The sequence below is a fragment of the Serinus canaria genome, chromosome 1 (assembly GCF_022539315.1).
Source record: "Serinus canaria isolate serCan28SL12 chromosome 1, serCan2020, whole genome shotgun sequence".
Lineage (NCBI taxonomy): Eukaryota > Metazoa > Chordata > Aves > Passeriformes > Fringillidae > Serinus > Serinus canaria.
In genome coordinates, this window is record NC_066313.1 from 36,556,776 (window position 1) to 36,571,029 (window position 14,254).

The window sequence follows — 14,254 nt, forward strand, 5'->3', positions numbered from 1 at the left end:
GTCAGCTTTGATCTGCCCCACACAGGGGGATGGACAGGTCCACAAACTAGGTCACCCCTAAATCTCTCAGGGGAGTATGTTTGAATCAGCATCCAGCAACTGTGCTTTAAGGAGAGCCCTGTTCTCCTGGCGCTGGGGTAATGATAGCTTTGGTGCCTCCCTTGCGTAAGCACAACCTCACATGCTCCCACTCAAATCGCTGCTGTGTGAAAAACTCCCGTGGGTGACAGCCTGGGGCCATAGTCAATGGCAAAGCTTTTGATTTTTAAACCAGTTTTTTTTTTTTTTCCCTTTTCTAGACAGGTTATAATTAATATTTCATGGCAGTCTCTAGAGACACAGGAGAGAATTTCTGGACTTGGTTTAACAAAGTATATCAACAGGATGTCTGTGCATTGGAAGGTTAGTGTGCCCAGGTGTTCACTAACACTAGCACAAAACATAAGGTTATGTGAAATCTTTCTGAGGAGGAGCAGAATCTCCACCTTGCTGAGGATGGATATTTTAAAAGAGATGAATAATCCCCCACAGGGAGCAGAAACCTCAAACCCATATCTAGAGTGCAGGGCTGGCAGTCAAGGCAGTTGCCTTGGTACAATTCTGAGTCTGGTGGCTTCTTGCTGAGCTTGCTGCAGTAATGCACAGTGGCACCAGTGGAGCTTCTCACCTTGTGCATACCATACTGTAAGTAAATTGGAGCAGCACCTTGTTTTCACCTCAGCAGCTCACTTGGCTGTGAGGGTTACTCTGCTGCAGGATATTTTGGTCATGCCAGTAAATATCTTCCTTTCAGTAGTGCCAGGTGTTTCCACTCACAGCAGCTCCCACAACCACTTTGGAAAGGTACTGTGAGTGTGGTTCCTGATGGATTGTAGCTGACCCTGGTAAGATGCTGCACAGCTGCTGAAGGAAGTATAAAATGACAGCCATCTGTAAACCATTACTGTGGAATCCTCCTGAATCTTTAATTCAGCTCACATCTTAATGATCCATCTCACTGGGGCATGTTCTCAGTCCATCAGATTTTAGGCTAGAGTCCAAACTCGCTATTTATCTGGGTTTCTTGTCTTCCAAGCCATTAAGAATTTATGCAGACAAGGTATTGGGGGATTTTCTGTACTCATCTGTGGCTTGAATCTTTTGGGAGGTTTTAGACAAAATTCAAATTTAAATTTAACAGGTTTTAGACAAAATTCCAATAGTCTGTCTGACACCTCTATTTTCCTTTCTGGTTTTTGTTAAGTAGTGGCTATGTAAATTTTTCTTAGTGAATACTTAAGGGCTGTTGCTTTACTTTGCTTACCTGTTACTGCCCTACCAGGTTGTAAAGAAGGGATGTCTCACACATTCCCAGGCTGAGGCATCCACTGCAGTGGGGAGAGACGTGCAAAAACTTGCAGTATGAAGGAAAGCTTTGTAAAGCATATAAGGAATGGTACAGAACTGATATTACTGCCTCACTGCTGTGGCAGTTGCACTGCTTTCAGTAATTTGTGTTTTCAGATATTTGATGTGCTCCCCAGGGATGGATGATTATGCTAAACCCCTTGCTGTGTAATGGAAACAGGTCTGCTCACCTTTTTTTTTTTTTTTTTTTTTTTTAAATCAAGAATATCCAATCTATCAGACATTAATTTCTTTTCCTTGTGGTCAGAAAAGTAGGTGACTTGGGAACACCCTAAGTGTTGGAGCAGGATTATAGCTTTGCTTTCAGGTGGAATGCCAGGGGCACCTCAGAGCAACCATTGCTGGGGCCCAAGGTGTTCCGTGGTCACCACCACAAGATTGTGCTCCATCACCATGTGGCTTTAATCACTGCTGACTTCAAACTCACATATTCTCCTTGGATGAACAGAATGCCTCTTTATTTCTTGGTGAGGAATTTAAATAAATCATTAGTGGAGAAAGCAGGGAGCGATGCTGTCTGTGCCATGCTCTAACTGCTGAACATGCTTTGGCCTTTCAAATGAAACCCCATATTTAATCCTGGTTCTCTTCTAGTGCAGTGGCTGGCAAACGCTCCTGTTTCTCCACCTGCTGCAAGGGGACAAGGATGGCGGTTCCCCCTGTGATATTGCAAACATCCCAGCTGCGAGGAAGGAGGTTGTTCTGAAACAAAGCCTTGGCCAGGTGTGAAACAGCAAGGATTGTGCCCAAGGTAAGAAGCACAGTGAATGTTTTAAAGGGGAAGAGCTGGCTGTAGGTCCCATTCACCAGGGAGCAGGCTGGGTAGCGGATGACAGGGGGGATGCTCAGGGCAGGCTCCCCTGCCAGCAGCCTCAGCAGGAGCCCAACCAAAAAGCCAGCAGCTGATCCATAGGTGTTTGTGCTGGGTGCAAAGAGGGCACAGCAGAGCTGAGGGAAGAGGAGGGCGTACACCAGCTCCCCACTGAGGAACCAGAGGTCGTAGACAGAGCTGGAATAAAAAGCCAGACCAGCAGCCCCGGCCCCAAACACCAACATGGAGGTCCTCATGGCCCACAACACCTCTGTCTCTGAAGCCTGTAAAGCAGAGATTGCAGCATTAGAGACACAGTATTTTGGCAGGATGTCCAACACTGCCCTGCCCTGGGCTGGTTCTCCCCAAGCCCTTAAAGCTTTCAGGCACCACTTGCTACCAGCCAGGCAAGGCAGGTACCCCTGGAGGGGCCTCTGATTTTAAGGGTTATGGTTTTATGCTGTTTCCATTAATACCTTAGTCCAAATTTCATACTAGTCTTGTTAGAATGAGCAAAGCTCACCAGTATGGGTTTTGGTACCCTTACCAAGGATATGAACACCCCTGGCTTATGTCTCCAGAAACCAGTTCAGCAGCTGAAGGACACACACCTCCAGTCAGAGACTGGTTTAGAAATAGCCTTGAAACAAGACTGTCTTTCCTGACACCAAAACTACTGAATGCTGCAAGCAGGTACCTTTTTCCTCAGGATTTTCCTGTAGATATTGTGAGCGAACATGGAGCCAGTGGAGAGAAGAGCTGAATCTGCAGAAGACATTGCAGCAGCAGCGATGGCTCCCAAACCAGTAATGGAGATATATGCTGGGCAGAGATGTTGTAAAACAAGTGGGAGGATCATTGTTGACTCCCCTCTCTCAAATGGACTAGGAAGACCATAGCTTGTCTGATTCCAGTCTTTAAAACAAAACAAAACAAGGAAAAGTCACAACAAATCCTTTCTGAACGTTTTTGCTGGCTTTGAAATTCTTTTCACGGGGGTCAGTCATAAAGGGATAAGAACTGAGATCCACTCAGTATTTTAGGACTTAGATTGATTTTTTTTTTTTGGGTTCTTTTGTGAACTTTTGTGATTCCCTTTAGCACGCTGCAGCTCCCACTAGATCAAAAATTTCTCTTTCCCTCAGCAGCATCTATAGAAATGGGTGTGCTTTGTGTGATTCCAGAACTGACTCAATTAAAGGTCAACCTCTAGACACTGCTCATGAGGAGAAGAGAATTGGATGAAGTCATTACTTCAGCTGGTTTCCTTAAATGTTCAGTGATCTGGCTGCCCTTTTACCCTTGCTCACAGCCAACACAGGACTGATTCCCTGCATGGAGACTGTGAGTTTACAGGACTGAACTTCTTGATTCCTTCAAGCAAGAACCTTATTAACAATCTGTAGTAAGATTGTGTCTTACATGTCTAAGGCATGAACAGAAAGAAACATAAAATTTCTTCTAAAATAGGATTATACAAGTCTTTAGAGAGTGTGCCTTCATCTTTCCTCAGCAAAAAGTCTGGGAGAAGTAATTTCATCATAAGGAAATAGCTTTAAACAGGTCTTGGGGCTGTTTAAACATCTGTAAGCAGTTATGCAGTGTACCTCAGAGGGCTCCACATTTTCTGGACAGATCACCTATCTTAGTGTTGAGGATCATGGGATGGGGTAATCTGAAGCCTCTATCAGGACTTCTTTGGATCCTGTTTTAATCACCTTTGCCAAAACCACATTGGTTACTCAGAGACAAATGATTTGTTTTACCTGTTGATGCTGCAACTGCCCCGATGAGCACGGAGGGGATGGCCATAGCAAAGCACCCGAGTCCAGAGAGGTAGGAGATGAGCCTCGCCTGTCCTGTCGAGGCAGCAGAGAGCACCCTTTGGAAGTAAGTCTGCCACGGGATGCTCCCAAGCACCTGAAACATTCATTGGTTACCAGTGGTACTCACCAGGCTGCTGTAGGGCATCATCCATAATAAATTCTAATTTCAAATAATCAAATTCTCATTTCAAGTGCATAAATGTTGCCCAGCTCTAACTCTTGAGGATAATATTTCTGATAGTTGAGAATTCCCTGTTTCCTTTGTTTTCAGCCATTTCACATTGGATGTGAAATTTTAATGAAAACAGGTTAATGGTTTGGCAGATGGAGAAAGCTGAAAAATGGTTGTTTGGAATTGTGAATCAGGCACGGAGGAAGTGAAAAGGAAGTCTTTCAGGAATGCAGCTTTTGTAAATAAATCTACACAGAACAAGACGAGTGGGGATTAAAGCATCATATAGTCAACCTCGGACACTTAGATATTCAGCTTTTAAAATGAAAAATAATACCATAATTTTCTCTTTCTTAGTAAACAAAATTAATCAGTTAAAATCTGAAGATTCTTCCACACCAGACAAACTTCTATGTGTCCCTATTATCAGTTTAGTAAGAGCAGAACAATCTCCTGGAGTCTTGGCTATATTGGTAACTCAAAAGTTGTGTTGTGCAGTGGAGCCAATCACACTGCGCTTGCTGATCTCTGGCAGTCATGTCATTTTAATTTTTTTTTTTCCAAATAGGGGGAATTTTACATATTTATGTTAAAAGCACACTACTGAGGCTGCAAGACCAGTGTCTCAAAAGGTCGGAAATTACTAATTTATGTGCCAGGAGAGAAACTGGCTGCCTGGATGGTCTCACCAGGAGGTATGTTTCTCCATGTGGGTAAAGGATGGAGTGGCCCTACTGCATCTTTTCATCCCACAGCTGAGCCCTGGGTCTCCCCACTCCATTTAGGTTGATGCAGGGGGTGCTGAGGGACAGTTTTACACCTCCAGCCCGTGTCAACTGGCCATGCAGTGCAGGGCTCCTGGCTGGTGGGACTCGGAAACTTTCCAGAAAGTCCCTGCACAATTTCTCCTCCCAACCACTTGTCCAAGAAGTACTCCATACCAAGTAGAAGAAGTCATCCAGCCACCTTCCAAGATACTGTTTTTCTATCTTCCCAATCCAAGGGTCTTGGTAAGATTGATGGGTTGCAGTGTAATAAATACTTTCCGTTGCAGAATTCACCAGGGCAAAGGGGATACAGATCCACTAGGACAGAAAAGGAAGTTGTTAATCATTTTCCCAGTGTCCTTGTTCTTGGAGAACAGATACTTAAGGTAGACATAGAACATTGAGTTACATAAGATTAAGCCTAGACTTAGTCTTCCTTTCTCCCCCTTCCTTACTCTAAATATATATGTTTCTGGCTCATGGCATCATCAAGACCATGAGTCTGTAATTCAGGTTAATTGGTACTTTCTGTAGACAGATCTCTCTCCATCCAAGATGGTTTTAGACAGGTTCTGCAAACTTCACTTTAATGCAGACCTTTTTGTGTTCACCCAGCAAGGCCAGTGGCTTGTGTGAACACTGTCTGAAATGCATAAGGTACAAAGACTTACAAAGACTAATATTTTTCAGGAAACATGTTCTCCTAAAGGGGAACTGCAGGTCAAGGAAGTTATTTTTCGTCTCAGACACGCTGAAAAGAAGAGCAGGGCTTTTCCCTTTTCCCTTTAGTTAGAAAACTACCAAAGAAATGCACAGCACTTGCCAGGCTGAGGGTAATGAAAACCATCTGGATGACATCAGTGTAGGCAACAGAGTAGAGGCCTCCCAGCAGAGTGTAAAGTATAACAGTACAGGCCGAGATGGTGATAGCCAAAGAGCCGCCAATATCCAAGATGACCCTCATTGTTGCTCCTGCAGACAAGGACAGCAGTCAAGTATACATGTACAGAACAGAGGATAAATAAGGTTATGTTATTCCCCTGGTGCCAGTACAACATAGTGTATGAAAAATGCAGTCTACAGAGAGCGTGCACAGTGGGAGCTCGAGAGAGCCTGTGATTCCTTCCTGCCCTTACTGCTTCACCTTCCTGCATGGCTGTTGCCAAGGCACTTTGCCTTTTTACATCTGCTCTCCTACAGGCAAGAGGAAGGTACAAACTGATATTGGAAGAATTCTCTATTATAATCTAATGAATATATAGCACTATTTGTTTTGAACCTGAAAATATATTTTCTAAAAATGAGAAATGTGTGTTCCTCTCACAAAAGGAGACAGGAAGCACAGCTTTCCACAATTCCCAAAGGTGTACTACACTCTGTCAGTCCACGTGTCCTTTAACAAATATCACAGGAAAGCAAGTATTTACCCAGGGATGCCAGGATGGCTGCAAACCAGAACACCTCTCCTAGCAGTGGTGGAATGAAAAGTAAGGTTCCCATCATGTTCCCATAAGTTTCTTGAAGGGGGTCCATCACAGTCACATAATTTTTTGATCTCATTGGATTTACAAAGAAGAAACCACCTATCAGAAAGAAATGACATTGCGGTAGAATTTTGTATATTTTATATTCCAGGAAAAAAAGAGGTTAGAGTAATGTGGTATATGTGTATCAGACCCAACTAGTGAATTAATGCATAATGGACCCTGCCAACCAGACACCAGCGTTTAAATTCACTTGCTAAATGTAGGGTTTCATCCATTTGAGAGTTCCCATCTTATACAGGATATCTGCTTACAGCTTATACATATGACTGTCCACTATTGGCACATCTAGATCTTTCTGGAGTGGCTACTGGGGGTCACTCCCTGTGGCACCCCAGATGACACAAAATACCTGTGTGACTGTAACAGGGACTTAGCTCAGTGGATACCCATATATAATCTCCTTTGCATCCTCAAAGACCTACCAATCTGAGACATAAGCTTTTCTGAAAAGCATCCCATGGAAGATGACAGTAGCCAGAGTGAGGCATTGAAGTCTCATATTTGGCTAAAAAGGAGGCAAAGTTTTGTCCTTGGTCATGTGATGCAACCTGTTGATATGTGGTCCTTTTCTGATTACATTTTTCATTTTGGTGGCTTCATTGTCTCTTCCCAGAACTATATTGTTTTAATCTGCACATTGAGCAGAGTCCCACCCACCTTCATCTAAATATTGGACCTCAGATGTGCAGCCATCTCATTAAAAGCAAAGAATATATATTGTGTCTAACCCTGAAGCCAGCAGGACTGCTTGTCTGGGCACTACTGACCTGAGCAAAGATTGCAGGATCAGACCTGCACTCCTCAGTTTCATTAGTAGGAATTACTCACATAAGCAGTCCTGGCAATATATTTCCAAGCTTGATTCATATTCACGTCAGTTGGACTCTTTTCTTTGACTTGAGAATAAAGGTTATTGTTCTTTTAGAAATTCATGTGTAAGGTCTGCACAGGTCTCCTTGCTTTCATCATCCTGTGTCCCTAGGAGAGTTATAGTATAACACAGTGTGGCCTAAAAGCAACTTTGGTCTTGGCAAGAGACCTGAACCTCAACATGAGTCCAGTAATTCTCAGAGTTAGAAATGGCAACTCAGGTATAGAACACTGCACACTTAGCTTAGTTTCAAAAAAAAAAAAAAAAAAAAAGACAAGCTACAAAATGGCATAAGCTGGATACAGGACACATTCATTGAGACGAGACTACTTAGAAGAATGCATTTTAGTGGAAAATCAAGATATAGTCTGTGAATTAGAGACCATGTGGAAAAAGCAATATGCACAAAAAAGCAATAGACACATTCTTCTAAATCTTCATATAAGATTTTTGTCCCATAAATTACTACAAGTAGGAAAACTCTACTCTAGCTCCAAGCTATCCTAACTTATGTTTCAGTTCAGAGGACAGCATTATAAATGCTTATTCTCAATATATGGGAGACTGAAAAAACAAAATCACATTTAAAATGTACCCTATATTCTGTCACATATCTTAATATACTCCTATAAAATATTTTTAAAGCTTATGTGTCCTAATCACATGAATTATTTACCAATAACAAGGGACAAGGCAAATCCCACAGGTGCCTGGACCCACAGTAATCCTTTTGAAGGCAGGTAGACAATTTCAGCTGTGCTGTTGATATATGCTCCTCCAACCCAGGTGGCTGTAATCATGGAAGATAAAAGGTCAGAACTGAGAGACATATTCCCAACTAGCCCTGCAAAACACTCTGAGAACTTGTAAACATTTTTCTCATACAAATATTTCATCACACCTCTATTTTCTTTGCAAAGTTTTCTGCCATAGGGAGATGTGCTAACTATAGATAATAGTATTAGAATCTCACTCTAAATAATTTTGCAGCTTCAAGAATGAATATTTGTGTTTGCATGGAAAAGCTCAATGTTTAAATATTTAGAGGCATTTTGAATATAGTAATTTTTAATTACATTTTTTTTTCTCAGAGGAAGACTTTTGCTGGAGGAAACAGAATTGCCTTTGTAGAATTGCCCTCCTTCAAGAGCATCACTTACAGGATCTAAGAAAATAGAGATTAGGGAAAACAAATGCAAACAGGCAATGCAATCAGATAACAAACCTACAACAATGATTTAAGTGTCTTAGCCATGCAAATATCACTGGGGGATGCCTTTACAAAAAACAGGTCTGGGAAGCAAATTTCAGATTATGCCGGGCAGCAAGGAGAGAAAAGGGAAGTTGAGGGAAACTCTCTTTTTAAGAGGGGACCAATGCTCACCATGAGTGACAATTTATTTCACACAGAACCGGGCTTTTCTGTGAGTAAAATTCTTCTGTTATGGTGGATAACAGAAACTGGTTCACGATTAAGACCACAGTCCTCCTTAATGAAAAGTGTTGTATTCTTTTGTAATTCTTAAATTAAACTCTTAACTCTTAACTAAACTCTTAAATGAATCTCTTTAATTTAAGAGAATATACATAAACATTAGGTTCTTCTCAGTGTGAAGAGGTTTGTAAGAATCCAACCCAAAATGATTCATGAAACCATACTCCTTTAAAGTCACACATAGGCAAAATCTACCCTGACATTAAAGGAGTTCACTTCCTTTGAAAGAGAAGTCACCCAGATCTATGCAATACATGCATTTTAAGAAGAATTTTTAAAAGTCTTTTAAGAAAGCTTACCTGTTGCAGTAAACAATCCAATGAAAACATGTATATTCCTGCCTCCAACCATGGCCATCTCTGTTGGGTTCCTGTTCTGCTGATCCTTTCTGCTTTTCCAAGAAGCCCAAATTCCAGTAGCTAAAGTTAATGTAAAAAATACACTCAGAGATACTAAGCCTGGTATATTTAGAGCCATTTTCTGTTGCTCAATTTAGGTTATAGAGAGGAATAATAGTGTGATGATAATGTTCTTTGATTGAGAACACAATCAGAAAAAAAATCAGTGGAAATAGTGGTGCTTTGTAAAGGAACTGCTGGACTTTGCAACAAAAGAAGCAGTGTGAAACAGAGTGATGACCCCAAAAGTCTGGAGAACCAGATGCAGAGTCTGTCTTTGGAAAAACACTGGCAATTCTGCAGCCTTGCCCCTTCTCCAGTAGATATCCAATCTTATTTTAGTGAGGAGCAAAGATTAAGAGCATAAGGATGAGTGCCTAATGGAACACTGATGTGTGGAGTATGACCAGATTGGCTTAAAGTAGGGGAAATGTTATATTTTGTCTGATATGAAATGGAATGAAGATAATCCATATTTCTCTGGGTTCTAGGCACAAGGCTAAAGCAGAAGATAGGGCTAAGAATTTGTCTGTTAAAAGCTGACTAGACTAAACTCTCAGCAATGATCAAAGTAAACCTAGGAAACAGTAAAAAAGATTTACCATTGACCAATGAAAGGAGATACATGATGGTATTCAAAGCAATCATTGGAAAGTGGTAACAAAGCAAGGTGGTGTTGGGCTCTTCAATGAAACTATAGGAGTGATACAGACTTTTAAACTTTGTGAACCTCTCTGTTAACATGAATGATTCTGCGGAAAAACCTCAAATATGCATTATGGAATTAAATTGTTTACATTTATTGTACATTTATTGTAGAGTTGCCACACCAATATCTTTTCAGTTACTCTGTCAATCTTTACCATCTGTTCCTGTATGCCTCTTTATAACCAATTCTATGTAAAGTCTGCCTGGTTTAGGGTACATATATGGCTTTCCTGGATACCTTTGTTCATCTGTGGAGTGGGTAGCTCATTTCCATGGTGAAATCTCAGATGTCTTTTTCTCAGATGCACTCTGAGTCAAAGGCCAAATCTTTAGGAAGGTTTTCTGCAGTGTGCCAGCTCCTGACAGGAGCAGGACATGGTAGGAACACACAGGCACATAGGTGATGGCTGTGAGAAGAAAAGGGGAGAAGTGCAGGAACTCTGTGTTGTCTGTGACACCTCTCTGTACAAGGGGTAATAAAGGTTTTGATAAGCTATGCAGTGATCTGGTGTGAAGACTCCATAATTAGTGTTTAAAAAGAAGTGAAAATTAAAAGAGATGAAAAAGCCTGAGAACCAGATGATTACTTAACCTACCTTAGGAGAAATATTCCTTTATATTTATAACAAAAATGCTATTTTTACTGAGCAATGACTTTTAAATTTGACCCAATTATTTCAAGTACAAAAAGGGACACAGTGCATTTTAAAGGCACATTTTTGGGGTGGTAATTAGAAACACTCCCTTCCACCTTAAATGAACCTGCTACAAGGTCCTAGAGACTGCAGCTCCATTGCCGGTGTCAGTGGAGCCATTGGTTTCTCTGGTTTGCCTTCCTTGTTCAAAATGGGTGTTCCACAAACTTTTAAAACAGCATACACATAGTAAGTTTTTTCCTATGAACAAATGTTTTACAGCATATTTTGTAGGCAGGAACAGGGAAGGGTTGAAGGTGCATGTGGCTGAGGGTGAATGCAGCCAGGTCTCAGCCTGCTCTGCAGTCAGATACTCCTGGAAGGGCATACCTGACCTTGCACCCTTCATGTGAAGGTCAACTAAATTCAACATGCCCAAAGAAAGATTTGAATTTGTTCTTTGACATCTGCAGAGAATGTCTGGACTGATCCTGCTTTTTTTCATGTCTTGGGAAAAAAAATCCAGAAAATTGTCAGGCATAAAATTCTCCAGAGAAATTTCATTTAAAGACCCAGAGGTGTGGAGGGCAGATGTGGTAGGACACAGTGTAAATGATGGGATGAAGGAGACCTAGAGAAAGAGGATGTGTAAGATAGTTCATCTGAATCTAGAGTGTTTTTGCTGATATACAGTGCAAGGAAGAAGGGCTGTAAAAATACAAAATTATACCAAGAAGACCAGTTCCTCACCTAATCTTTTATTGTACTCTTTTGCTATTAAATGACTCTCAGCTAATGCATCTATTTTAAGAAATTAAAAAAAAAAATCTCACCAAGGAAGAGATTTTTGAGGTGGGTTTCATTCCCTGCTCATGGTGGAGGGCTGCAGCTTTGGGTGCCAGCTGCTGTGCTGCTCACTTCAAGCTCCCAGAGTAACCCATGGGGACAAATCTTACGAGGAATTGACTGACCTGTTTCTAGTCTTGTGAGGCAGGACAGAGTGAGGACAGGTCTCAGACTGATGAACTCAGGGTTGCTTCTAAGAGCAGTGTCACTGTACCCAGTAGATGTTTCAGAGCTTGATTTGAATGCTCATATGGAGGTGGCTGGTGTCACCTGAGATGCTATAAAACCTCTGAGATGTCCACTTGGCCAAGCGGAGGTTACAGTCCCTGTTGGAGACACCTTGCCCTCCTGGAATAGCAGCCAAGATATTCTGGTGTATCTCCAATGGTTCTGAGTTTGGGGGATACAAGTCCTTTCCAGTACCTGAAGGGAATATAGGAAAGCTGAAGAGTGACTTTTTACAAGGGCATGTAGTGACAGAACAGGAGTAATGACTTTAAACTGAAAGAGGGTAGGTTTAGATTTCACAAAGAAATTCTTTACTGTGACGGTGGTGAGGCACTGGCACAGGTTACCCAGAGTTGTGGGTGCCTCATCCCTGGAAGTGCTCAAGGCTTTGTTGGACAGGGCTCTGAGCAACCCAGTCTGGCGGAAGGTGTCCCTGCCCATGCCAGGGGGTTGGGGTTGGAACTAGATGATTGTAAAGTCCCTTCTGACTCAAACCATTCCGTGACTCTGCAACACTCTGAACTCTTACACCTTATTAGTTGACTTTGATGGAACGGACTCTGACATGGGTTGTTGATAAGAACAGAGGAGGTGAGGGGTGCTGTGTACCTGTGAAGTTTTCTATGTATTGTAGAAATGATCTGCACTGTAGTGAGCACTTAGAGCTTTGTAACTGTAAGCACTGTGGTGAGCTACTCAGCTTTGCAGCTGAAGAAATAAAGATGGACAAGGCAGTGGCCTCTGTGCCTAAGACCATGCCTTTGCTCTTCCTTTCTGGGTGAAATGTGCTACATTATTGCTGATGGGCTTTAGATGGCTCTCTGGGCTCAGGAGAAAAGGGGTGCTTCCAGGTGGGAGAGGTCCTACAGGGAAGGGCATTTCTGAAGGGTGGCTGTCACTCCTCTGGAAAGAGACAAGCCCAAAGAGTTGGTGCTCTGTAGGAAACTAAATAAAGCATTCTGAGAGTCTGGAAAGGTTCAGGGTTTTTAAAATTCCTTTTGGGATTTTTAAAGTTTGTTTGCACAGAAGAGTTCACCTGGGAGCAGAGGCACAGGACTGGGACTGGGGCAGTAGAGCAGAGGCCATGGCACTCTGCGGTCTGCAAGGACCAACCTGTCACTGGTTTACTTTGCTCTGCAAGCCAAAAAAATCGAGAACATGGAGTGCCGAGGCCTGAGGCATCTAAGCCATTTGCATCAAAATGAACTGACAGTTCCTCTTGAAATGAGAGGGTATAAACTAGTCTGTGGTGTCCAGCCCAGGTATTTGGATTGTGTCCTTGATCCTGACAGCTGAAACATGGGGCTGTTGGTCTCCAAACATTTACATTTTTCAGATGATGTCCTTGGTCTAAAGTTTTACTCCTGCCCCAAGTTAGTCATAATTGCAAGTGGCTGATCTCCTGCATGGGTTTCAAAGGACAGAGAGGGATAATTTGATGCAAACCAAACATATTTAAATCCTTCAATCAGAGCCTGTGTAGTGTGATTGCACAGTGAATGAATATCAAAATTACACAGATACTTTTGTCTTTACGCCTGGGTAGTTTTTGACTATTAATTATTTAATGTTGATAGACACAGAAAAGGTAGATAAATAGATAGATAGATAGATGATAGACAGATGGATAGATAGATAGATAGATAGATAGATAGATAGATAGATAGATAGATAGATAGATAGATAGATAGATAGATAGATAGATAGATAGATAGATGACGAATATAGAGAAAAGTTAGATACAGAAGAATAAGTTCCTTAGTTTTACTAAGTTCTTCATGTATACAATGCAAAAAACATTTTAAGGACAAAATTGCTCTTTTCCTTTGCTATGAGATTTCCCTGAAAAATTGTTTCTATTTTGAAAGAAACACCAAAGCAATAATTTAAAATCTGTTGTAATCCTAATTCTGAAGCATAATATCTTATCTTCAGTCAAGCCAACTCCCTGTTCAAATCAAAGTTTTTATTATATTTAGTATTATGCAGACATTTTCTCTTGAAGCTTTGCCCACCAGAAGAGTTTGGGTTTGTAGGTCTCCCTGCAGTGCTTGGCAAGAAGAGCTGCTCCTGTTGCAATGTTCTGGCTGGCTTCTGGAGAAGGCTCTGGTGTCACTACTGAGAGCACAGGTTTTGCCTCATGTAAAAGGTGATTTGGGAGATCCAAAAAAGCATAAGCTGAAATAATTTAATCTAATTTTTGTCACCTTTATGTATTTTCACTAAAGGAATTTTTAGCATCCTTGTGTTTTCAAGAGACAGCTGTTTTCTTTGGTCAGCCACACCTTCATGTTGTTAGCTCCAGGTGAGACTCTTGGATCTCTGGATATTTTTGCCTGGGTTCTTTGCTGCACTCCCAATGGCACCAGATGTTCCTGTCCTGTGGACGACTGAACCTTGCTCAGAAAGGCAATGCCTCCCTCTTGCCTTAGGCATCTCTTTCAGTGTGGGCTGGGGGAAGGGTGTCTCTCCCCATGGCCTGTGTATCTTGGTGCCTACCCTAGAAGAGACTTCTTCATGGTGATTCAAGTCAGATGATTTAA

At 41.8% G+C, this 14,254-nt stretch overlaps 1 protein-coding gene across 3 annotated transcripts; it reads right to left on the reverse strand.

The window, feature by feature from the left end:
• Positions 1–1,854: 1,854 nt before the first annotated feature.
• Positions 1,855–14,253, reverse strand: LOC103812508 (high-affinity choline transporter 1-like). 3 transcript variants are annotated; one of them, XM_030234603.2, is made up of 9 exons: positions 11,609–14,253; positions 9,196–9,315; positions 8,078–8,191; positions 6,411–6,566; positions 5,807–5,955; positions 5,158–5,301; positions 3,985–4,138; positions 2,916–3,133; positions 1,855–2,502 (listed from the first exon to the last, which is right to left on the reverse strand). In XM_030234603.2, the coding sequence occupies exons 2-9, from the start codon at positions 9,251–9,253 to the stop codon at positions 1,981–1,983; spliced, it is 1,515 nt and encodes a 504-aa protein (XP_030090463.1). In that variant the 5' UTR covers positions 9,254–9,315; positions 11,609–14,253; the 3' UTR covers positions 1,855–1,980. The 3 variants fall into 3 exon arrangements, with proteins under 3 accessions (XP_030090463.1, XP_018763967.1, XP_009083827.1); XM_018908422.3 differs by lacking the exon at positions 11,609–14,253 and adding an exon at positions 10,241–10,478; XM_009085579.4 differs by lacking the exon at positions 11,609–14,253 and having other exon boundaries at positions 9,196–10,209.
• Between the last annotated feature and the right edge of the window lies 1 nt (position 14,254).